Here is a 23,375-nt window from a genome sequence, read left to right on the forward strand (position 1 = left end):
TTATTAAAAGTAAGAACAACTCCTGAGAGTATTTCAAATGTTTTATTTGGAGGAAGTTATAAAGGCCTCAACAATAACCAAATAATAGGGTGGTATTTTTGCCTTAGTATAAAACACTATTGATGGTTGAGAGGGCCTAACAACCATCTTCAAAGAGAGCAAAGATTGGAATAAGTAGCAAATATAATTTGCCGCATCTTAGACTTCCTCAACATATGAAGACCGCTCCTCATAGAACTCGTCTCTAGAAAGGGGGATAATGTAACTGACATATATATTTACCTCAATAATTACTTATATGATTAAATAGAAGTAGGTAAATATAGATTAATTTTATAAAGTCTTTTAATAAGCTTCTTAAAATCTTCAAAGACGCAGTTTTGACTTTAAATGTATTTGTAGGTTAAAAACTTGGCCAACAAGTTAACCACATATTGGTAGTTTGTAGAACAAGTTAACCATGTAGCACATACATACATAACTTGCCTTACAAGTTAAGACATGTGGCTAGCAAACTCAACATGTTTTGAAAGTCCTATATGACATCGCCATGTAGCTCCTACTTAAGAGTATATATGGAGGCAAGAGTAAAGCCTTCTTCATTCTTACCAACGCCATTCTAATTCTTAGTCTTATTTCAAGCCTTTCTAATCTTCTTGTTTTTCACAATAGCCATTCTAGTTAATATTACATTATCTTTTGAGTGACTTTCTAATTCTCTTCAGTGACATAAGAGTGTGTCAAGGATTCTCTTTCTTTGAAATTCATGTCTCTAATTCATATTCATTTACTCCAAAATGACCTCTCTTGCTATTGTTTGGAATGAAAGAAAATGGATGTAGAATCTTTTTAACCTACAAATACATTTAAAAGAAGTTTCTTTAGAAGCAACGCCATTCTAACATGCATGAAAAATAGTAAAAAAGAATGAAAGAAATGGATGTAGAATGTTGAGTCGACATATTAGGTTAATATCACTTGATATATTATCAAAATACCAAGTAATACTTCACAAACTTGAAAATATGAAAATAAATAAATAAATGATAATATTTTAGATTTGATATTTTGAGTGATTATGAAAATATCCAATATTGAATTCCAATTAGTTCAGCATTAGAGCCATGTTTGAACCCTCTCTAATAGATTTATTTAGAAAAAATGAAGGTTGAAAATAAACAATTGTACATTATAATGTGATCACAAAATGAGATTTTAAAAAATAATAAAAAATAATTTTATTTGTGTATGAAAATTTCAGAATATATTAAAGATATTTTCTTTTCATATAAACAAATGGTGATTATAAACGGTGGAATGTTGATAGAAAGTTGCACAATCAACAATTGTTTGTTTTCCATGCAATGTTTCTCTTTCCATTCTTGTTTTTATTTTTATTTTTTAAAACAAATTTCTATATTCTGTGAGCAACATGTACATCTCTTGTTTGTATAAAATACAAGTAGATGTTTCAAGTAGAGTATAATGAAAAATGCCTGTCATTCAAGATACCTTCCCTACCTCACCACAGAAAACCAAACAAAGAAAGGAAGAAAGACAGGAACGGGAAACTATAGAAAGAAAAAAGAAAAGTGATGGCGAAAGAAAAAAAGTACGCAGCAAGGATCGGAGACAGGTGCCGCAGCCGCGCGGGAGCGGCTGCGACCGTGCCGGCAGCGCTCATAGTGGGCTTGAATCCTGCAGTCCCGAAAGGGACTTTCGTGTAGCGCCGATCGCGTGGATGTGCATGTCGATCCCACCAGCGCCGCTGCTTTCAATGCATCAACAACAACAATACATACACACAAACGCACACACAATTCCGGGGGGCCCAGTCAGTCGTCGTCAGGTGCAGCGGGGACAATTGTGTGTACGAGTCGGCTGCGCTTGGATCCCTTCCTTCGCATTGTCTTTATCGACACCTCGCATTCCCACGACAGCTTCTGCACCATTCCGGAATGAGGAGGGAGGGACCACCGGAATGGATGTCTCTGCTCCACCTTCCGCCTCCGCAATCGTCGTGTTCCTGTCGACACTTTTGTCCACCTGATGCTGACCAAGTCGTTTCAGCTTACCGCACGGTGGTTTACGGAACTCCTTGATTGACACGGGCCAAGCAGGATCCGTCACTACTAACCAGCGCCTTTTATGACCACGAATTTTCATTGTTGGGGAGACGTAGCAGTACTCAGAAACTGCTGTTGCACAACGCTGGATCTGTGTACGAACTTTTGGACTGTTTCTCAAGCGAGACTGCTATCGGCGTTCAGGCTCCCGAGCTTTTCACATGCTTCTCTAGCAATTCCAAATCGTGAGATGATACAAGTCTATGCGAAAAGTTGGCCGAGCCCATGCGAAAAATGAAGTGGGTTGACTCTGAAAGTGACTTTCAGTATATCTGATGTCTTAGAGTGGTATCGAGAAAGCTGCGTTGCTTCCAATTGATTACTTGATTGAACCAAAAGTGCCAGTGTTTATATATATATATATATATATATGTGTGTGTGTGTGTGTGTGTGTGTGCACATACATACATACATATGTGTGTATTTTTTTATTTTTTTATTTTTTCTGTCAATTTTGACACATATCTGCACTCTTCAGTTGGTTGATGGTGATTGATTCTGTCACTTGGAAATCTGCATTCTTTCTGAAGATTAAGAAATGGTGAACATCCCATCCCTCCAACAGCCTGTAAACTTTTTTGCAAAAACTGAGTGTACATATACTAATGGTCCATCAATTTCGATGGAGAAGAGAACTTAGGAGGGACAGTAGCTTCTTCTAATCAGTCAGATTCATCAGACTCGTGCGCTGCCTCACCCAACCTCTCTTCATCACCCTGTTTGCCTCCACAAAAGTTAAGTACAAAATCGCGGAACGTCTGCACGGCCTCAGAGACCTGGGTACCAGATGCTATCAGTTCCTCCAACTTTTCTCGGAGATTTGTCGCCTCTCTGCTCTTCTCCTCCTCCGCCATCTTTACAGGATTCACGTCATCTTGAATCTGGGCATCCAAAAAAAATGCAATTCAGGGTTAGATAGAATCCTTTACAATTGAACATCTCATGCAACCCAGCATAATCTTTTTTAATGACTGCGTGTTAAATAGGTAATTGAAGTTGTTCATGTTCATTCAGGTATTAGTGTTCAGGGAATGATAATGGTTGCCCTTCAGTACCTGGTCCCACGTCTTCTTCAGCAGATTGAAGATGGTATCGGACGGTGCTTTTATACCGTGCGCATGTGCAACAGTTGCAAAAGCTTTGGGGCTTATGCTATCACCACCTTCGGGCATGAGAACAAGAGTTTCACGAAACATTCGCAGTGCATTTTGTTGTGAGATAGAAGGTTCGGCACAGCTTATGATTTCTCGGAACTCTGTGAACGTCAAAACACCATCTTGATTTGCATCTCCCGCTACGAAAAGATTCTCCAGAGCCGTTCCCTGCCAAAATTTATGTATTTTTAAATACTTGAACGCTGTGAGTGATGTAGCATAATTGACCAAGCGCTTGCCAATGGCACAATACGTGTTCGGTACCAGGTCAGGACTAGAATCATGACCCCCACCACCGCTAAAGTTCTAAATAAGTTTTGTGTGCTTACTAATCTGTTAATTTCTTGTCTACCTTCAGACATTGTGATGTGGCACGTCCTTGTGTAAACGAGGAAAATTGCTTTGGCAGAGATTTATTCTATCAAACCGATTCTATCGGTGAATTTACCATTTTTTAATAAAGAATTTAGCAAAAAGAAGCTCTGCACTAGTCTGCAAGCCCAAAGCTCCGGACTTGAATTTTCTTTCGATGAATTCCTCTACGTAGGAGTATTTGGAATACAAAGATTTAAACGAAAAGCTATTGCTAACCTCTTCTTCCGATTGAGGAGCAACTTTCTCGGGTAACTTCACTCTGACTGTCTTCGTGTCCACCTGCAGTGAATAGTGAATTGTATTTTAAAACTTAAGAAACATCATAGTTTTCTATAAACATGTCGAAAATTAACTGATTTTTTAGATGATCACGACTTCCTTCAGGCCATATTGACATTTGATTTATCCTACCAAAACTAGATTGCAAGAATTAGCAATTTTACTTTGGTAGGGTTGAAATCGATCACGTTCTCCATTAATAGGTCAAAGTCCACTCTTTTCACTTGCGAAGTTTTCAGTATCTTTTGTAGCTGTCACACGTTAATCAATCACGAATTTGTTAATGCAATTTTGGAATCGAAACATCCCTCCTAACCCGTTCACAATTTAGAGGGACGCAATAGCTTCAGATCCAGATAACACATGCGTCTTCTGGAACGTAGAGAATGTTTATAGCTTTTTTATCCAACTTGTGATTTTAAAGCAGGTTTCCGTTTCTTAACCTGTAACAGCCGTGTTTATTAACAGTTTCTTTCTTTCTTTCTTTCATCTTTCTTTTCATTTCTTTACTTTTTTCTTTTCCTTCATTCTAAAATAGCAGTTCACAAAATCTTCTTGGATCACTATCTAACGGTTAGTGTCTCACTTCTAACTTTTCGAAATTGTGGATCCATCTTGTGCTGAATAGAGCTCTCTAGCATGCTGGATGAGATGTTTTCTATTAAAATATCAAAACAGATTGTATGTCAAGAACGTACTTCAGGTGCAACTTTCTCTGTTGTAGCATGAAGTCCTGCGAATTTAGTGATAAATTCTGCAGCTGCATCCCGATCTCCGTTGAAGTGTTCGATAAGACACGGTTCATCGAATAAATTATCAACTTGAGCACAATTTAGGAAAACGATCCCATCGTCCTGTTCTGAATACAGAACTCCTAGTTTGCTTTGTCCTCTGTTCAGCAGCTTCAGATACATGTAAAGGTCGGGCTCAGCGTACCCTTTCGCGAGGTCAAAGCCGCAGAAGCGCTGGAACAACCTCAGCTGCAAACGCCATCAAATCATATGAGTTCAAGGTTCAACTTAAAAGAAAACGATCACAGTTCTACCGTAAATGTCTGAATAATGATTTTCACAGATTCGGAAGTCATCCTTCTGTACAAATGTATTCATTCTCGCATCAGATTGGTCAGTATCATAGGGACACAACTTGTCAAAGAAAAGCTGTCAGAAAAAAAAAAAATTAAAAATTAAAAATTCAACAGCGAACAAAATTTATATTACAAGTAATGGCCTACCTTGTGGCATTTTTCAATGCCCTTGCTAATCATCATTTTCTTAATCTTCTTGAAGACACCATGGACAGCAGACTCAGCCAGGCCTTTAAGACCATAAATATTTAGCATATAGTCGTACACAAATTCACAAGCGCTCTGCCGTTCGTTATTGACTTCATCATCAACAGCATCTGCTTGTATTTTTGAAGCGTAGATCCCTTCCACTAGTTTTAATAACTGAAATTTGCCAACGCCAATCGTGAGATTCTACTAGGCTTGGTGACAAATTGGTTGTATAAAATCAGAGCAGGGTGGGTCTTATGAGAGATTCCACACTAGAAGGATAAGCCATGTCTATTATGCGCAAGCACGTGAAAGAAAGCTCACTAGATCCATGCTTAATCGAACCATATAAGTGGTAAGCGTGGACAGTTCTGTTCAGTGGAAGATGAGAAATCGGTCACGAACCTGCCGTTCGTTGAAGGATTTAATCACTTTAGGAGGCGGGGTGATTTTCATCATCTTTGCGAAGCCTAAAGGCAAAAAGGGGAGGTCTTTGGCTTTCATCCTGAGAAAATAGAATTGACATGTCTTAGTGGACAACAATTCAGATGATCTGACCATAAACTGATACTGAAAGCCAACTGAACAAAACTCTCAAACGATGTAGTTTGAGGGAGACAGAGAAGTATCACACGATTTAATTTCAGAAGATCCACGACCGCGGGCCATTAGCTCCTCGGCAACGTTTATAAACTGGCTGCCTCGTCTGCTATCTCCTCCCTTTCGCATTTTGCCCAATTGACTGCACACAATGGTGAACCATTGATATAACTCGATCAATGCATGAGAGCATAGTATGTTTCACTATGAAATCTACTTTTACTCCATTTCAACCGGATAATTTCAGGGACGTACCCTTTCTTTCCTTTCCCCTTTCCACCATCCAACCCCATCGCTTCTAAGAAACTCGCGTCTTCGCTATCTGGTTCTATTTCATTAAGCCATCCGTCTGCAGTTAATATACCGTCCTTTAATCTACGCAATTTGGAAAGGATTCCTTTGAATCGATTAGCTAGCTTAGGATTCATTCCCACTTGCTCGAGAAGCTGCATTGTCTCGGCTGCCAGATCTTTAATGCTTGCGTCCGACTCATTTAATCCGCCTGGTGCAACATCTCCAACAATTCTTCCTGTCTTCTTCATCTCTTTCTCCCTCTTCAGCCGCTTCTCTCGTTTCAGCTTCCTCCATACTGCAGCGTCTGCAGCTGAGAGGGGCTCAAAAATCTCCATACCATACGTGTTTAAACGAGGAGGTGCAGTTTTGGGCCTGTCCAAGACTTCAAAAAATGGATGTTTCTTCGCAGGATCAATAGTCTGCGCTGGAACATCAGCGTGGATCCCGTCATCGTGCGTGAAACCTTCTGAAACCCTCTTGAATATTCGAAATGTAGGTGATATAGTTATTATATCACCCGGAGAAGCGGCAACTGTTGCTTGCTCTTCAGCCCTTCCTGGTGCGGCGCCCTGCTCGTTACTATCATTGACAATCCCTTCAGTAGAAGCTGCTGCAGATTCCTTTATTCCTACCTCTTCCTTGCCCCCTTCAACGACTACCGGCTCGGATGGGACACTATTTCCCCCCCCTTCGGCTTGCCCCCCTGCAATTTTGAGTGAAAAACAATTTCTTACAAATGCTCCATGCAGAAGAGATGTAGGAGAATTCAATAATCGTAAGAATTTTACATTTTATTCTCGTGAATCTAGTTATCATATATGCAGCCATTAGCTCTCAATGCTGTCTAATGAGGAAATAACGGAATGTTAGCAAAATTTATTCCTGACAATTTTAGGCATTCTACATCATAACAGCATGTTCATCTTAAGAATACACATGGACATCAGTTGATCCAGTTAAGCATTCTCAACCTTCCACAGAAGAAGCAGCCGCTTGGTGCGAGGCTAGACTTTCTTGAAAGATTTCGCCCACGGATTTGGTCTCTTCCTGTGGTATCATCGACCCCCCTGAACTAGCAAAATGTTTCATAGTTGCTCTTCGCACGAACTTCTCTCGTGCACGAGGTGAAAGATTCTCGGCGAGGCAGAGACGACACCGTTGAAGGCGCACAAACTGAAGATTTTTCTGCTTCAGGGCTTCCGAAACCGTTTTAAACTTGAGTGTACAAGCTTTCAGGTCCCCCGTCAGATCTGAAAGCTTGTCCTTGCTCAGAGCCATAATTTCTCTTGATCGAACTAGTTCAGCTGATAACGATGTCAATTTCGGTTCTGTGCTTGCCATCACCTGAAACCAAATTGTTCATTTTCGCCGAATTAGACCTCAATAATAATGAAAATAAAAATAAAAGAAAATGCAACAACTGTTTCAGTCGACAGTCATTGATAATTACACATTGTCAGCCGTGTTTGAACCTTCTAAATTTATTTTCGCTTCTTTAGTTCTATCTACGAGCTAAATTCCGAGATCGAACAAACACAGGGTAGGCAGGACCAGTTAGGACGAGATTAGAAGAGGCAAAGAAGCGTGCAGAACGTTTTTGGATCAAATAGCTTGAACACCTGGTTAAAAATGCGAATCACTTGCCGCCATAAGTGCAGTAGCATGTCACCTCTTTCTTTACATTCCAGACTCACCTGATACACCACTTTCTTAGAATAAGAATGGATCAAGAAATTTAGTGATTTACTAAGCACGTGGATATTTCATGAGATACAGATATTATACAACGTCACAAAGAAGGACCAATAGCTAAGTCTATCACTACAAAGCTCTCTCCGGGCATGTCTAACAATTTGGGAATGCTAGAGGACGAATGTTGCGCAGATATTCATGAGATCTAAAATGTCAAACCATAGTGCTCCACCTCAAATCAGTATATAATATTACAGGTGCATTTATGCATGGCGAGGAATATTTACACTCTGGGAAATCTTCACATTGTACTGATATACAGCTTACAACAACTTCTGTAACCAATCTTCTATTGTACCTGGCGAACGATTTCCAAGAATGAAATAGAATGTAACTGAAAGGAGACTTCAATGTCGGCAATGTGACCGTCAGTGTCGTGACATTTCTTATCAAGCACAGAATGTTGTAGCCACTCCCCCAACAATATTACGTCCTCTCTCTTTCCTGGCTGCGCAAATGGAATAATATTACCCCAGCCAGGGTTATATAGATTAAAATGATTCATCTTCCTCAGCAATGTTTACGAAGCTGCTACGTTAAGCCCTCGATACTATATAAGATCCATGAATTCACTTCACTATGAGAACATGTAAGTGTACGCTCATTAAAACCAAGAGACTGAGAGTTTGGAAAAGAAGGATAAGATGTACCTGAAGTGCAGGAAAGAGGACAATGTGCCATCGTTTCTCATGAGGACTGAAGGCGGACTTATATTCCTTCTCGTGGCCGACTGGCTAACATCTCTTCCCACCACCACCATATCCCCGCATATCAGTCCTCTTTGGTCCCTCCAGAGTTGGAAACCTGACAACTTAATTATGTTGATGCAGAGCGTACGTAAACATCGATGCTGGGGAACAATTCTCCACATTGCCACGGATGGAGTGCTTTGCCTCTTACATGCAGTGATTACATCTTTTGCTGTCCACGGTTCAAAGAAACTAGGTACATGACATGCAAGCCATGATTCTATGGAGTGATCGCCCAAGCAGTACGCCATGTAAAATCGTTTGAAGGTCAGAATTGATACCTGTACAATAGACTGATAAATGACGTAATCTTCAATTGGTATGAACGAGGGAAGAGCATGCATTAGAGACTGGGGCTCAAGCAACGGACTCGCGGAAAGCTCACTGTCACGCGTCAATTTTTTGGTTCTCGCTTGACCACAAAGAGAGCACAGGCTGGTGCCCTTGGTGAAGACAGGTAATAGGTTTCCTTCCTGGTTACGCTCGAAGCCCTGCATCACTATTCAACACCGACGCAATTATCACAAAACTAGTCTGCGTTCAGCCGTCAGCATTCAACTCACAGCATAATGTTCACTATCTGCGTCAGCAGCATCACTATGGAACATGCTCAAAAAGAGTTACACATCAATTTGAAGAATCGAGATCAATCAGAAAGTGTTGGGGTGGCTTACCTCGAAAAGAGCAGGAGTTTTCTCCCTAAATTCGTCATCAGCTTCAGGAGGCTCTACGTCTTGCCGTTTCTTTCCTTGAACTTCGATGTAGCGCGTGATCAAGTTCTTCACCTTATCCAGAAGAGTTTGATCCTTTCGGAGCATTTTAACATCCGGGGGCATTTCTGATTTCCTGCCATCAAGCTCTTTCAATTGGTTTCGCACTCCCGCTGTGTCATAAGGTATCATTTCAGTCACATCTTCCATCTGCACAATCCCCACTGAACTCTCACACGTTGCTTGGTCACTGAACATGGCTGAAAAATTCATACTGTCCAACAATTCCACCAATTTCAACCCTAACGAGTGTTTGTAGTGGTGATAATCGTCAAATAGCTACTGGATTCCAGACGTACCTGATCGAAAAGCTCTTGAAGCTCGTAGTCTTGGAGGCGCAGAGACTGCAACAGCCAATGTTTGGGATCCAAGGGAACCTCGACAACGCTCCCCTGATGAGCCCTCCTGTCCTCGACTGCGGTGCCTCGCCGTTTCCTTTCTTCTGTCGCTGTCGTACTAACCAACGGTTTTGTGAACGAGGACCTGCTCACGGACCCCTCCCGAACTTGCCTTTTGAAGGTGAGTCGATTTGTCATATTTGTTGACCTATTGAACGACACTGCCGCTTCACCCATGCCTTCGTCAACTACAAGAGTGCTGCGTTTCTTATGTCCAAGTTGAGGACGTCCCATGTGCAATGGTTCCTCTGTTGTGATGGATAGCCGTGGAAACCCTCGGAGATTTTTCAAGTACTCTGATGATCGCATTTGGAGATCTATCCAGTCCAGTTTCTGTGACACCAATAAATTGTCGCCGTGGCCTCGTTGCAATTCTTGCTGTGACGATGACCTCTTCGCAGGTTGCTCTGCATTACAAAATCCCATTAGATGCATTGGAACAGCCGAGTTTCACGGTGGCGTAGTTTCGAACATGCTTGTTATACCAATCACCCTGGGAGAAATTCATATCATGACTACATGTGAGGAGAAATCTGCAAGCCTCAGAAAACATCATGGAAGTGATTGATCAAACGTACGCCGAAATCGACTCTCGCGTCTGCCTTTCTTTCCAATTTCAGGAACAAGTTTATACGCTCTCCCTGCCATGAGGTTCGCACTACCAGAGATCGCCGAAGACCTGCGCCTTTGAGGAAAAAGTTGTGCCGCTGTTGGAAGGTTGACTGCGAGAGAGTTGTTGATGATGTTGGTCAACGATCGATCTTGAATTTTTGACCGGAACTCGACGGGACTGGCGACTTGGTCAGAGAATCTGGTGTTTAGAGCCAGTTTTGGTATCGTTAAGGGAGATATTCCCCCGTTTGCATTATTTTGCTTCTGGTTCAGCATCTCGATCTCCATTTTCTAATCGAATTTTCAACGAGGAGTTTCGGTGCTCACTCATGGACCTTCCGGAAGATAGCAATGTGATCAGAGATTTTACTGGAGGTGGCTACTTGACCCCCTCATCAACTGCTGTCTGCCATTGCTATCTGCCATCGCAGCCAGCAACCACGAGACGGACCTTACCGCACATTAATTAGAAGAGAAATCTACGGAATAATGCACTTCCACATTCCATGAAAGCGAATGTCAAATCCCTACATTTGCAACCTCCATAGATCTGCAAGTAACAGAGACAATGCAGTTAAAGATAGGACTTGCACTTGAGAATAGCACCATAAACGCCAATGCAGCAAGCGATTGTAAAAGATCGACATAAAGTTGCATGCTCTGCTATATGAATCAATTATTGCGTTCACCTGACTTAGGAAATCTACTTTAGTTTTTGAGCTCTGGACGTCTAAACCGTATTTGTGGAGATGGTAGTTCAATCCGCACTAAGGTTACATGACGTAGAGAAAATCGAAGCTTGCATTGTAACAGCAGCACGTGTAGGTTTGCCTTCTCACGCAACTCGCCGCTCGTCAAACACCCGAGTTTGATATCTACGTTGCCCGGCTGTACTTGTGTAAATTGAGGACAAGGACCAAAAAGATTGAGACAAAAGATTACATATCTGCGAGTTCAGCGAATGTGTGACGGACTACAAAATTGCAGCATTAAAATCCCCGATTGTATGGCAGTTACGTTCGATGTTAGACAGCTCAATTACACGCAAACCTAATTCTCAGTACCTGAGTTCACATTCCTGCAAAGTTTGTTCCTTAATCTTGCCTCAGAAATGGCATTTTGGTGGAATCATAGACAGATTGTGAGTCTAGAAATGTGTCTAGGTGAGGAATTGAGGTCCAGGGGTTCCCTAACAATGGTATTGTTCTCACCAATGCTTTTTGAGCAGTAGGAAGTAAACTATGATTGTTACTGGGGTTCATTAGACTGTAATATATAAAACAGACAAAAAACAAAAAGAACAAAAAATCTCAAAGAGAAAAAGTGGGTTCACGAAAACAGTTAGTGAAGCAGCCAGAAGTCAAACTTCACCTCCCTCAGTTAACATTTTCAATGTTATCTACAACGGTAATGAGAAATACCTCTAGAATCAGCACACACCTCTGGAACCTTCACTAATATTGCAACTTCCAGGAGATATTTGGAAGCATATTTGTGGTTACAGAGAGCGTACTCCGCTCGTTAAACTATGTACACATTTCCTCTGTCGCAGCAAAGCCGCACTTGCATTTGTAATGTTAAGCGAAATTGCTAGAGTCGCTGTAAATGGGCCTCCCACGATGAATTCGTGATCCAGAAGCTCCAAATTCCTGGGGACACGTAAAATATGGGTCCACTTTCCCATTGAAATTGAAATGTTTGCCACACGCAACGTCCGAAAACAGTGTTCAGGTGAATTGAGCAAAGCTGATGACCATGTGGTTGAAGAGTTCATGAGGAACTTACTTCGTTTCGTGAAGAAATTCGAACGAATTGCCATTACAATCGTAGGATATCATTAAGGCCCTTGCTGTTGAGATCGATGCCAATTCATCGATAATCTCTCCCAAGAACTTTTTCAGAAGCATGCGTTCGATATCAAGGCCTACTTCAGCGACTTCTTGGCTGAAAACCAGCCACCGGCCTTCAGGAACATTCATGTCATAGTCTATCAGATCATCCAGCACATTTCCAGCGATGTCTCTCCAGTGACAGATCATTCTATGAACTCCTTTCACAAGAGGCTCTCCCACGATTGGCGATCTGAACTTCGAGTTTGAAGTCATCTCAGGAAACATGGGCAGATCTACATAGAAGGAAGAGGTTTTCATCCATGGCTCAAGATCAATAACCTCGTGTATGCAATCAAAGAGAAGCTTTCGATCTGGATTCATTCTTGAACTCTGACTAGGTGCATCTAAAAGAGTACACCATCGCTCAGACTCGAAGGAGAACTCGTCCAGTACAATATTTCCAGATTCAAGTCCGTCGCACAAGGGAAGTTTCATTGGAGAATTGGATGGGCAGCGTCCAGATTCTAAACCTCTTAGTGGGTTGATCGCATCCAAGACGTCTCTGATGTAGGATAGTTCCTGATGTGGCTCTATTGGAGCAGTAATTGGTGGTTCAATACTTGACAAATTAAGATTTGGAAACCTTAAAATGCTCAGATTCCCTTGCTTGATCTGGTCTACCTCTATCGTGTCTTGTGTGGCCATCTCAGAAGCTTTTGAAATGATTACATTATCTTTGATAGGATGTGTTTGTTCTTCGTCCTCTTCTGACGGAGAAAAGGACATGTCACCAATACCAGTGAGATTCTTCTTAGTCTGCTGCGACCCTGCATGTCAAGGAAGCATCGAACCGCAGAGAATGATGAAAATCAGCTTCACAATATTCTTGTATTTCTAATCAGACCTTATTGTTTAAGCTATATATTTCAGATGCGAGCAAGTCCCTACAATCGAGGATGTTTGGACAAATTATTCCAATTCGAAATTGCTACCGAAGTAAGAGCATTTGCCACAAAATCCTCACTTACAAAAAAAAGTACATAATCACACAGAGAAATCTGCGACTTACCAGTAAAACTTGTAGCAGGCGTCATGGCAACCTCGTCAAGAAATGGAGACACAAGGACAGATACGGGACTGGGTTGCTCGCATTCTTCAGCAGATAAAGTGTGCCCCTCATCTGAGTCACAGAAGCCCAATGCTAGCTTTTCTTCAAACTTTTTCAAAGCTGGTGGCGTCGCCACATCCTCACTCCATCCAGCAGCTACTGGCATTATTTGAATCTGCACATTGGACATGGGCTCGTACTCAGCTAAATCATTCAAATGTGGGATCGTTGATTTGCTGAATCTGTGAAAGTCATCCGTATTGACACACTTCCCAGGCACAGGCGACATGTATTCCAGAAGATAAGCATATAGCCATGTAATGAACTCTTTTTCATCAAAGAAGTCTTGGGTCAGTGAGCTCACCTCAAGTCGCTCAGGTGTCCCGCCAGTATCACAACTGGCGCTGTTACTGCACGCATCCACATCGGCTCCTGCTTCATCGTCATCTAAAACAATCTCTCGATCTTCTAACGAACGGAAGCTCCGTAGTGGACCACATAAATCATTTGATTGATCTCCGTGAGCAACCACGAACATATCCTGCAGCATGAGAAGATTCCGAGAAAGGAAGTACTTCTCTTCGTACTTCACTAAGGCACTGTTTGGAACCGTTGCAGTAACTGATCTGCATTTGGTGGGTAAGACGTGGGGACTCGTTTTAGAGGTTGCATTCTCCAGGAGAGATGATTCAGAGCTTGTTGGGGACACAGGCACATACTTCCCAGAAATTCCTTTTCCAAACATTCGTTCAATGGATCTGCAGTCTTGGGTCGCTGTTTCACCATGTAACCCGATTCCTAGGAATTTGTCCTCTACTGCTTGAATGGTCTTCCGAAGATCTGGTGACGCCCAACCTACGCCATTCTCCTCTAACGGAAGCTCAGGGAATACGTCATCAATGGACTTGTACCTTGTCTTCTCAAATTGCTTGCGGATCGGTGACAATGGCTCTTTTATAGAAATTTCTACCAAGGACGAACCTTGCTTGGCTACACCTTTCATGACTTCCAGTTTTCCCAAACCCACTTTTGAAGTAACCTTTTTGCCAGATTTCGACATCGTCTTAACGTTCTGAGAACCAAGCTGGGTAGTTGGCATAGAGGATGGACCAGGCGTACTCCTTGGTCTTTTTAAAAGAGACAACATCGAAGTGCTGTCAGTGTGGTTCATTTTTGGAACCCCACTTTTATCAAAACATTCCTTTTTATTAGCTTGCTTTTTGTTACTGAAAAGAACACCATAGCTGGATCTGACTCCAGTAACATTTTCCTCCTTCGCAAGTGATAATCCAACTGAATGTTCCACTGGTTGCTTATCAGAGGGAAGTACTCGATTCCCTTGGCTTCCATGATTTTTATCATGCTTCGCACCCTTATTCCGGAAATGAATAGACCGAAATCCGCCACCAGTAACAGACTTTTCATACAGGGTCTTGGACATTATTATGGACCCTTGACTAAAATCAGCGTTTTGATCATAATTACAACGTAGCGGAGGCTCCTCTTCAGTAGTTGCATCTACATGAATGGGTGTAGTAGGAGCAAGCCTCCAAGGAAGAGCTCCAAAATCTTCAGCCTGCGAATCGTTTCTTTGATTCTCCAGGTTCTTCTCACGAGGAGAAGAAACTGAAATTCCAAGGTCGGTTTTAAATCCACGGATTGAAGCTTCGTGAGTTCCTAGCACGGCTCGGGGAGACGGAGAACCTGCTTCCGCTTTTTTCAGGACCGGGATCCTCGTTCCATGGGTTTTCAGAGAAGAACTGGACCTTGGTGAAGCCATCTCACATGCCCTTCGGCTGGCTTGATCTTGTCTGCCTGGATCGTACCGAGTTCTGAAACTCTGACTCCCAGAAGAATACGACTCATAGCCACTGTGCTTGGGTCTATCATCCCTCTCACTCCAAGTCCTTGAAATGGACGGAGTTCTGAAAGACCTGCTGGAGGAATTCGCTGAACTCTCCCTTCGGCTTTTGCTGGAACAAATGCTCCTCGTCTCGGATCGGAAGCTCCCACCAATGGCACTTTGGGTGTCTCTGTGTGCTTCTCTTGACATAGTGTTCTTGCTCCCTGGGGAAGGCTGCTTACTCGGCTCCCGGTCTTTCACCGTTGACTTCAATAATTTCACTGTGTATCCACTGAGCATTGATGGCGACAGAAGAGAAGAACTGGGGCTGCTCACGGGCTTCGAGTGATGAAGGTTAGGAGCACTATGTTGCAGTCGAGCTAGAAAGGGCTGCTTCATCGAGGGCTCAAAGGCATCCCTTGTGGAAGAAGTTCTATTCTCGAAAGGTCGTTCTGATCTCGTAGCTTTTGACTTCTTGGAAATGCTCATGAGCTTTAATGGTTTTTTAGAGCATTGGTGGAACTTTTGACCGAGAAGCTCATGCAGCAAAATAGGTGGGAAATCCACATGCTCACGAGCTGTATCTCCCGTCATGTTACAACAAAACTCTAGTGCGTCAGGTCTCGAGGGCGGGTATGTCTTGTCTGGTAGAGATTCCAGACCCATGAGTCGTGCGACCACTCCAGGAACACGTTCACTCGTGCCGTCCGAGTTAGCAGACCCTGGATTTGGCGTCGAGTTGAAAGCTAGGGTGTTCGTCGGGGTAGCAAAAACTTCATCTCTCTCAGTGCTTCTCTGCAAACGCAAAAGAAAAAATAGCATCGAACGTGGGTATGTCAACATAAGCTAATATCTTTCCATGCCATGTGAAATGTTTTCCTCGCGCAAAATTCCAACATCCAGCGACAACGGTATCCCTGAAATTTTAGCCATACTTTATGAAGCATGAGTTATACCTCATTCAAAACTTTCTGAAGAATAATAACTCAGATGATCAATTTTATCTATGACGAGGAAAATCACCTACCGTTGAAAGCTTTAAAGTGGGGACAATTGTGCACTCCGTGACGAACTTCTCCCTTTTAGCATATAGTGCTTCTTTCTTTGGCCTGTCTGTAACCAACATTGATTTCATAATTAAGAAAATCATGACACAACATACGTGCTACACAAGCGCAAAAGCGTCATTGTGAATTTTCGGCAATGGTCAACAACTCATTATTTAACTTTATCGCAAGAAAGATGTAAAATCGAAGTCAGTGGAAGCAGACTCAGAAAGCATACACACTGAAACAAATATGTAAAATACTCAAAAACAAAGGACAAAAACACGAATAAGCAAACAAACAAAATAAAACAAAACACAGCCAATGAGAATCATCAACCACATTTGAACTACATGTCTTAATATTTGATTCATTATCATAGATTACTGTTGTCATTTATAACGGACTTGCAAGATCATGATATGTAGATCAAAAGCTAGCGCGACACAGAAGACCTCAGAATTCTCCTACACACAATTTTGGGCCATTCCGATTCAGTCAAGAAACTTGGGCGGGGAACAGTGTGACCAAATGGATCAGGAATGAAATGGCTTCATACCTGCAGTAATTCGCCTAGAGGAAGAGAGACGTTTGCTGTGTTTCCAGTCGATCATATGAAAAAATGTGCTCACACACCCTCCCACACGTGGAGACTGCAAGCCAATGTGGTGAAAAGTGGGTGGCGTTCGCCGGTGAGTCTCTGTGAGATCGTCCATCACCTTAGTGTAATAAAGTGCAGCTACGCTTTCCCAGCTGAATGCCAAGTCAAGCGATAAAATACGAAGACCTTACGTTCACTGCTGATCCTTCAGACACGAGCGGAAAGTAATACTCAAGGCCGCACTCTCAAGGCTGTCGCCGATTCAGTTTTAAAAGAGAACGTTGGACTCTGTATTGCCGTCTCTAGTTATGAAATTTAGAAGAACCCATGAGTCTTGGTATGGAACTTTCTCAAATTGAGTGGTAGACAAGAATAAGACGACGAAAGAGCTGGTTGATAGTCCTCTTGAACAAGGTCGAGGTGCAAAGTATTCCTGAAGAGTACTAGGAATGTGGAGGTCGCATACGTAGAACCATGGCTGCGTAGTCAGAAGAAATTGATTATTGCGGTGTAACACGGGCATTTCAAGGGATGAGGGAAGTCTGAATTTGAACAGTTCTAATGTTGTGTCAAATATTAAAGTAGGATGTAGTACTGTAATCAAGGGCAAAATTGTAGCCTCATACCAGTCAGCGAAACAGCCTCATACAATACTCGGTTATTCGGAGCATTGTAGAGTCTCGGAATTCCAGAATTAAACTTTACTAGCACACGTCACCTCGCTTGTGATCATTCGGTGATATGTTACCCTTTGAGAGAATATATGGCAGTCTACGAGAGATTCCAGTGCATTGAGAGCACTGCGTCATTTACAGAAAAGACTGGAAGGAGAGGTGACGCAGAAGTGAAGCGATCGCTTCGTTGCCAGGAAATCAGAAACGATACGATTCTCTAAAACCTGAATGTGGATGCCGAACAAGCAAGTAACCATACGAGTGACCTCAGAGATGTTCAATCCCGCCATGACTATCGATCCTCCGCGAACTATCAACCTAGAAGTGCATCAATAACTATCTCAGTGCGTTTTCGCTGCCACTGGCGCCTTTGCACTATCACAAACTGTCCCCAATCTATCACACTGATGATGATCCCATCGTGTTACTACCAATGCGAGAGGGCTGACTAGCGCAGAAAGTAGGAGAAAATATAACTAAGGGCAGATCGTCAGATTGATCATGAATGCGCTTCAAGTTTTATCACCTTGCAACACTGTGGAATTGCGCGAGAACCGGAAGAGAAGACCGTCATTTCAGTGAGCATACGAATCGCCAACCCAGCTGAAGACTGTAGGTACAGAAGAAAGTAAGCCAAAAAAATAAACAGTGTGTGCTGCGAATTCAAAAAGAAAAATGTACTATTAAAATCAAAATTAATGTTCGATACTGTGAAACTGTAGGAAACTAAACAATCACAGTGTTCGAGGAAACAACCAAACTCCAAGCGATTCAAACTTGGCTGATGGCGAAGATTACCCGCTCGAAAACAACTGTCCTCAACCTTCTGTAAACAAAGACGATAGTTCCGCCGCCTCACATGTCTAAAGGGAAAAATAACGCAAGGACAAGTCACGCACCCCGACGAGAGACATGCAGCTAATGCTCAGTGCGAGATGACAAACGGTTTCGGATATCCTCCAGCCATGTATATGTGCACAGGAGATTGTACCTCACAACCTATTTCTCAAATCCAAACCACATAAGTCTCCCTCTCTCCCTTTCTCCTCGACGAACAAACTATTCATCTATCTCAAACGTCACGACAACGCTCCGCAAAAACCACCTCAAGTTATAAGCTGATGACAGAACACAACAAACTGAGCCTTCGTTGGCACGCCGAGAAGGCACAGAAAGGAATGGTTAATCTCCAGCAGGCCAGCCAAGCCATTGTGGCCTGGAGGCGGTGGGGCGTTTATACGCAGCAATCAGAAATTGAAATTTGGCTTCGACGTCTGCGGCAAGACATTGATTAACATTAACGTAAGCTGCTTCTTCTTCTTCATGACGCTTTTGTCTGATCGTAGAAGTGCAGTCCACAACTTCAAACCCCACAGTTAAGACGCGCTATATGATGGCGGGGTCCGGAGGGTTTGAACCTCACGGCGTCACAATCACGGGTGGACGTGCAGCCTCGGAATAGTCGGCGAAACCTGGCCCGTCCTTGGGACTGAGCCCTCTTCTCCCGACTAGCGCAAATCGTGGGGGGGGGGGGATTTCCGGACAGCCGGAGATCCTTCGTTCCCCACAGCAAGCACTCACGTACCCCCGTTCCCAGCCGCCCGCGAACCCAGACAGACGAACGTTGTCGTTAGCCCAGGCGCGACTCCCGAGGCCCTAGGGGCAGGGAGGGAGGAATTCATATTCTAGTTGTTGGCAGAATTAGTGCATTGTAAGTGGTTAATTCGTGCGTGGTGATCATTTTTTTTCCCCCCTCATTGAAAGTGTCCAGTGGAAGAATGAAACTCTACGCCGCTCTATCTAATAACGCACATGGTAGATTGTGAGCTCCCTACCCCTACCCCTCATACCCCTCCAGCCAATAACTGTCTGTCCCAAACTGCCACAAGATTAGATTCTGCCGCAAGGCTACACTACGAAACCCCGTACGCGGCAGCAGCAGGAGGAGCAGGAGCACCACCACCAGCAACAGCAAATCGTAAGGCACGCTTGCTTTTTGGCTACGTAGTGTTGTGCTTCCTTCCACTTGACTGACCCCGAAAGGCTAGTTCTCGCGAAAAGTTGCATGTACGCTTGCCGCCGTGCAAGCCTGAACCGTGTTTTTTGTTGCTTCATGTGACCATCTGTGCCAGAGAAAAAGGAGATCTGCTCCCTGCTGCGATAGTGTCGTTCTCTCTCTCCCTCTCCCCTCATTTCCCCACCGTAGCCGGGTTGCAGGGTTTGTATCAATAGGACAATTAACCGCGGTCCCAGTCTCCAGAGCATTTTGTCTGGAGGCAGCAGAGCGGTGACAACAAATCTGGCCCCTGCGGCATATTTATGAAGGCCGTCTCTCGAGTTCGATTCCCGAGGGGTGTTGCTTTTTTGCGGTTTATCTCTCAACTGCATTCGGCGCTGAGCTTGAGGGGAAGAACATGAGTCCAGCAAACCAACTCCCACGCTCACCATGAATGAGAAAGAGGAGAATGAGCGGCACTTGCCCTCCCTTTCCCGCCTCGTTCTCTCCGCCTACTGAAAACTGGCACACACCGCCTCCTCCCTGGGTTTTAAAACATTTAATAATAAGAATAGTAATAATATTTAATTATACATTTTACTCTTCTTTTTTTTTTTCACACTGCAGGATGCTATTGTTTCGCTTTGCTTTGCTTTGTTTGAATTCAAAGTAGGTGTAAATATATAATACCATAGCGTAATCTTTTAATAGACTTTTGTTTTTAAACAGGTGTTTTAATGATAATTTAATCAAGTCTATGTGATGTTTAAAGACTGGATTAAAGTGTTGATACGCTTAGTGCATGTTTCACATCACAATAAATATCATGATCTATTTGGTGTGCAGGTCACTGTCTGATTAAATGAGATTTTTAAAGGTTCCAATCAAAACAAAAACAGGTATAACATCCACAAAGTGTAGCACGTTTTATAATTTTGATATGTTGATATTAAAACATATGGTGTCTAATATTTGACCAAATGAAACATTAGGTAGATCATTAGTGTATTTTATCCAGAAATGAAGGCCAATTTTTTTATTGTTATTTTTTAAAGAAGACAATGAAGAAAATAAAATATGTATTGAGAAGTATTGCACATGCTACAAATGCTCTAAAGGTAATTTTAATACCCGAGAAACTTATCAGAGAAAGTCGAATCTAAAATATACCTTAAAATACTGATTTTGATATTGAAGTCAATGTTTTAAAAATTAAGAAATGTAACTATGACGTCTAATATCGTTTAATAATATTTTGAATGAAATACTCATGTCTGTATTTCAGTACTATATAAAGTATGTAATCTTTTGGTCTACACAATACAAGGGTTCTTATTCTAGAATAAAATTCAGCATCAACAAAATTTTGATATTATTCATTTACAATATAATCAGAATATATTAAATAATTTTAATTTGAAATAAACTCTTTTTGCTAACAATTATGTGTGTCTGTCCAACTACACCAAGTCAAGATGGATTTACATGTGATAAACAGTTTTCTAGCACAAACAAAGCCAAACAATTTTTTGATATATAAAGCAAAATCTGAATTTGTTGCAAAGAACAATTGTTCTGTCATCTACTGTTGATACTTTCAACTAAACAAAGCATGCATAAGTTTAAAAAATACACAGAATCCCCAACATATCACAAACGATGGATGCACAACAATCGTTCAATAATTTGTTTGATCATAATTGTTTTTATAAAAATATTGTTTTCTTTATTTTTGACTTTCGCTGTTGTTGTTGAAGATTGGAATTGTCTAGCCCAATTTAAAATAGAAGAAAAAAAAAATACCTCATAAATCTTGAAAACTCTTTTTCAAATAATAGCCAAACGACATATTTTTTGCCAGACATGGGATTACTTTTTCTAGTTTTTTTTTATTATTATTTTAATGATATAGAATACAATCATGATAATAGAAATAAAAATAAATAAACACCATCAATACACTAAATAAAAATATGTTTTTTATTACAAAACGTAATTGATGAATTTCATTTCGTACTTAGAATGCAGCTAAAAGGAAATTCATAAACAAAGTAAAGAACACAAAATCAATTCTTCTAAACCTTATGATTCCAGAAGGCTGTGCTGACGTGGATATATAACTGGGCGAGGAAAATCTACAGATCAATCACGGGATCGAACCCCGGCAGATGCAGCCTTGCAGGGCCGCGTTCACACGACGGCCCTAACGTCAATCAGTAGGAGACCACCTGGTGCTTGGGCTAATCAGTTTGTGTCTGATGGCTCTGTTTTTTTCCCTTCTTTTTTAATTATTTTTTTGTATCTGTTTTGGCTTTACATGCAGAAGATCTTCTTACTGCATGCACCCCTTTACACCTTCAAAGTAACTCCTGATGTTGTTGATATTGTTTCTGTTGGTGAGTGCCTCTCCTTTTCATCCTTTCAGTTCCCACTACACAATTTTCTATGAATATGTATATTGTATACATTAAGTAAACCAAGTTAAAAACCAGTGTATAACATGACCTGTCCAAATGGGTCTTTTCATTCTGTTGTAACATTTGTTCTGGAATTCACTGTGACTTTCAGACATTCACATGGGAAAAATTAAGGCTTTATTATTAATTTTCTATGTTTCATTCCTCTTCTTTTGCATTTGTCCAAGTTTCTTACTCAACTATCCACAAAAACTGATATTTTGCACGTTAAAAAACTGTACTCCTTAACAGTGTTACCCAAGTTTTTATTTACAATTTTCTGTAATTTCAATAAGTAAATAATTATTTAATCAAGAAAACAGACGTTATGGCCTAGTACTACATTGAAAGTTGAAAGTTACATGATGTAGATTTTAAAGAGCTATAAGTACTACTTGCAGCTCTACCTACAAATCATGCTATAGTCATAGTCTCATGTAAATATTTTTTGTTTCTAAGAATATAAATAAATTATATTACCACACCTGTAATAATCACAACTGCATCATTTGAACATCTTATTCTGTGTAGAAGAACGACAATATAATTTCTGTGATATGTTAATTAAATGCTTAAGAAGCAAAAAGCAAAACATCAGAATGAAAATCAGAATTAACAATTCGGGTTGACTCCACAACTTGCAATGGAAATAGCAATTTCAGCCTTAATGGGTCAGGGATTTCTTATGTCGGCTTCATTAATTGGATTCATTTAGTTTCTGACCAATTAAACATTGTACATGTTATTTATATTAATATTATTATCATTATCTTTATTACTTGTTAATCAAAAAAATAAAAACATTATGATGTTAATGGAAACCATTCTTGGTGTTCTTTCATAATACAAAGTTTTCATTATACTTTTTTCTGATATTAAAAACATTATTATTCTTCATTGTCTGCAAGTGATTTATTACAGATCCTCAGCAACCTCTTCCTAAATCTTTTGCAGATAATAAAATATATTAAATGATTGATTATCGTGTCCTTTTGTTGTAATAACGAATACATAGAAATTGAAGTTACAGTTTTTGACTTTTTTGTTCTTATCAATTCAATTACATATATATTTTGTTTCCTTTAAAAAATGCTACGATACTTCAATGAAATAAATGTAAAACAGTTTATTTTTGTTCACTCTACATTTCAGGAATTAAGTATGTTAACAATTATAATGAAAATTGCACAGACGTCAGTATATTCTTAGTTTTATCATTGTAGAACCATCAATATATATATATATATATATATATATGTATTATTTCTTAGTAAGATATTAAATGCTAAATGTTATCTTTTTAAAAATATCACTTTTGTAGTCAAGTTGTGATAGCTATAATGCCCAGTGTGACAACAATCTCATCTTTTTCACAACAACAAATTCTTACACAAACATAAACCCTAAACCCCAAACCTTGTTATGAAATACGCT

The 23,375-nt window shown here is 41.0% G+C and overlaps 3 protein-coding genes and 1 long non-coding RNA gene across 17 annotated transcripts; 1 reads left to right on the forward strand and 3 right to left on the reverse strand.

Annotated features, from left to right (window-relative positions):
• Positions 1-2,539: 2,539 nt before the first annotated feature.
• On the reverse strand, positions 2,540-8,287 carry LOC112276176 (uncharacterized). Its single transcript, XM_024507265.3, has 12 exons — positions 8,155-8,287; positions 7,724-7,798; positions 7,076-7,448; positions 6,066-6,807; positions 5,845-5,952; positions 5,616-5,715; positions 5,169-5,384; positions 4,633-4,914; positions 4,099-4,185; positions 3,872-3,934; positions 3,182-3,448; positions 2,540-3,007 (listed from the first exon to the last, which is right to left on the reverse strand). Exons 2-12 carry the CDS (start codon positions 7,766-7,768, stop codon positions 2,789-2,791), a joined length of 2,502 nt encoding a protein of 833 aa, XP_024363033.2. The 5' UTR covers positions 7,769-7,798; positions 8,155-8,287; the 3' UTR covers positions 2,540-2,788.
• LOC112275662 (uncharacterized) lies at positions 8,171-11,046 on the reverse strand. 3 transcript variants are annotated; one of them, XM_073530428.2, is made up of 6 exons: positions 10,352-11,046; positions 9,675-10,180; positions 9,280-9,525; positions 8,887-9,096; positions 8,507-8,667; positions 8,171-8,304 (listed from the first exon to the last, which is right to left on the reverse strand). In XM_073530428.2, exons 1-6 carry the CDS (start codon positions 10,671-10,673, stop codon positions 8,283-8,285), a joined length of 1,467 nt encoding a protein of 488 aa, XP_073386529.1. In that variant the 5' UTR covers positions 10,674-11,046; the 3' UTR covers positions 8,171-8,282. The 3 variants fall into 3 exon arrangements, 2 of the variants coding, with proteins under 2 accessions (XP_073386529.1, XP_073386528.1); XR_012216512.2 differs by having other exon boundaries at positions 8,267-8,304; positions 8,507-8,599; XM_073530427.2 differs by having other exon boundaries at positions 8,507-9,096.
• A 667-nt stretch (positions 11,047-11,713) lies between these two features.
• Positions 11,714-18,943, reverse strand: LOC112275661 (uncharacterized). The gene is made up of 7 exons (XM_024506208.3): positions 17,442-18,943; positions 16,774-17,293; positions 16,196-16,281; positions 13,690-15,963; positions 13,287-13,500; positions 12,171-13,044; positions 11,714-12,034 (listed from the first exon to the last, which is right to left on the reverse strand). Exons 2-7 carry the CDS (start codon positions 16,928-16,930, stop codon positions 11,884-11,886), a joined length of 3,756 nt encoding a protein of 1,251 aa, XP_024361976.1. The 5' UTR covers positions 16,931-17,293; positions 17,442-18,943; the 3' UTR covers positions 11,714-11,883.
• A 228-nt stretch (positions 18,944-19,171) lies between these two features.
• On the forward strand, positions 19,172-21,436 carry LOC149986475 (uncharacterized). Of its 12 annotated transcripts, none has more exons than XR_016500372.1 (5): positions 19,184-19,467; positions 19,707-20,010; positions 20,332-20,384; positions 20,478-20,603; positions 20,961-21,436. It is a non-coding gene; the product is annotated as an uncharacterized LOC149986475 (long non-coding RNA). The 12 variants fall into 12 exon arrangements; XR_016500374.1 differs by having other exon boundaries at positions 20,482-20,603; XR_016500371.1 differs by having other exon boundaries at positions 20,332-20,603.
• The last annotated feature ends 1,939 nt before the right edge of the window (positions 21,437-23,375 follow it).

The sequence above is a fragment of the Physcomitrium patens genome, chromosome 23 (genome assembly GCF_059467195.1).
Source record: "Physcomitrium patens ecotype Gransden chromosome 23, ASM5946719v1, whole genome shotgun sequence".
Taxonomy (NCBI): Eukaryota; Viridiplantae; Streptophyta; class Bryopsida; order Funariales; family Funariaceae; genus Physcomitrium; species Physcomitrium patens.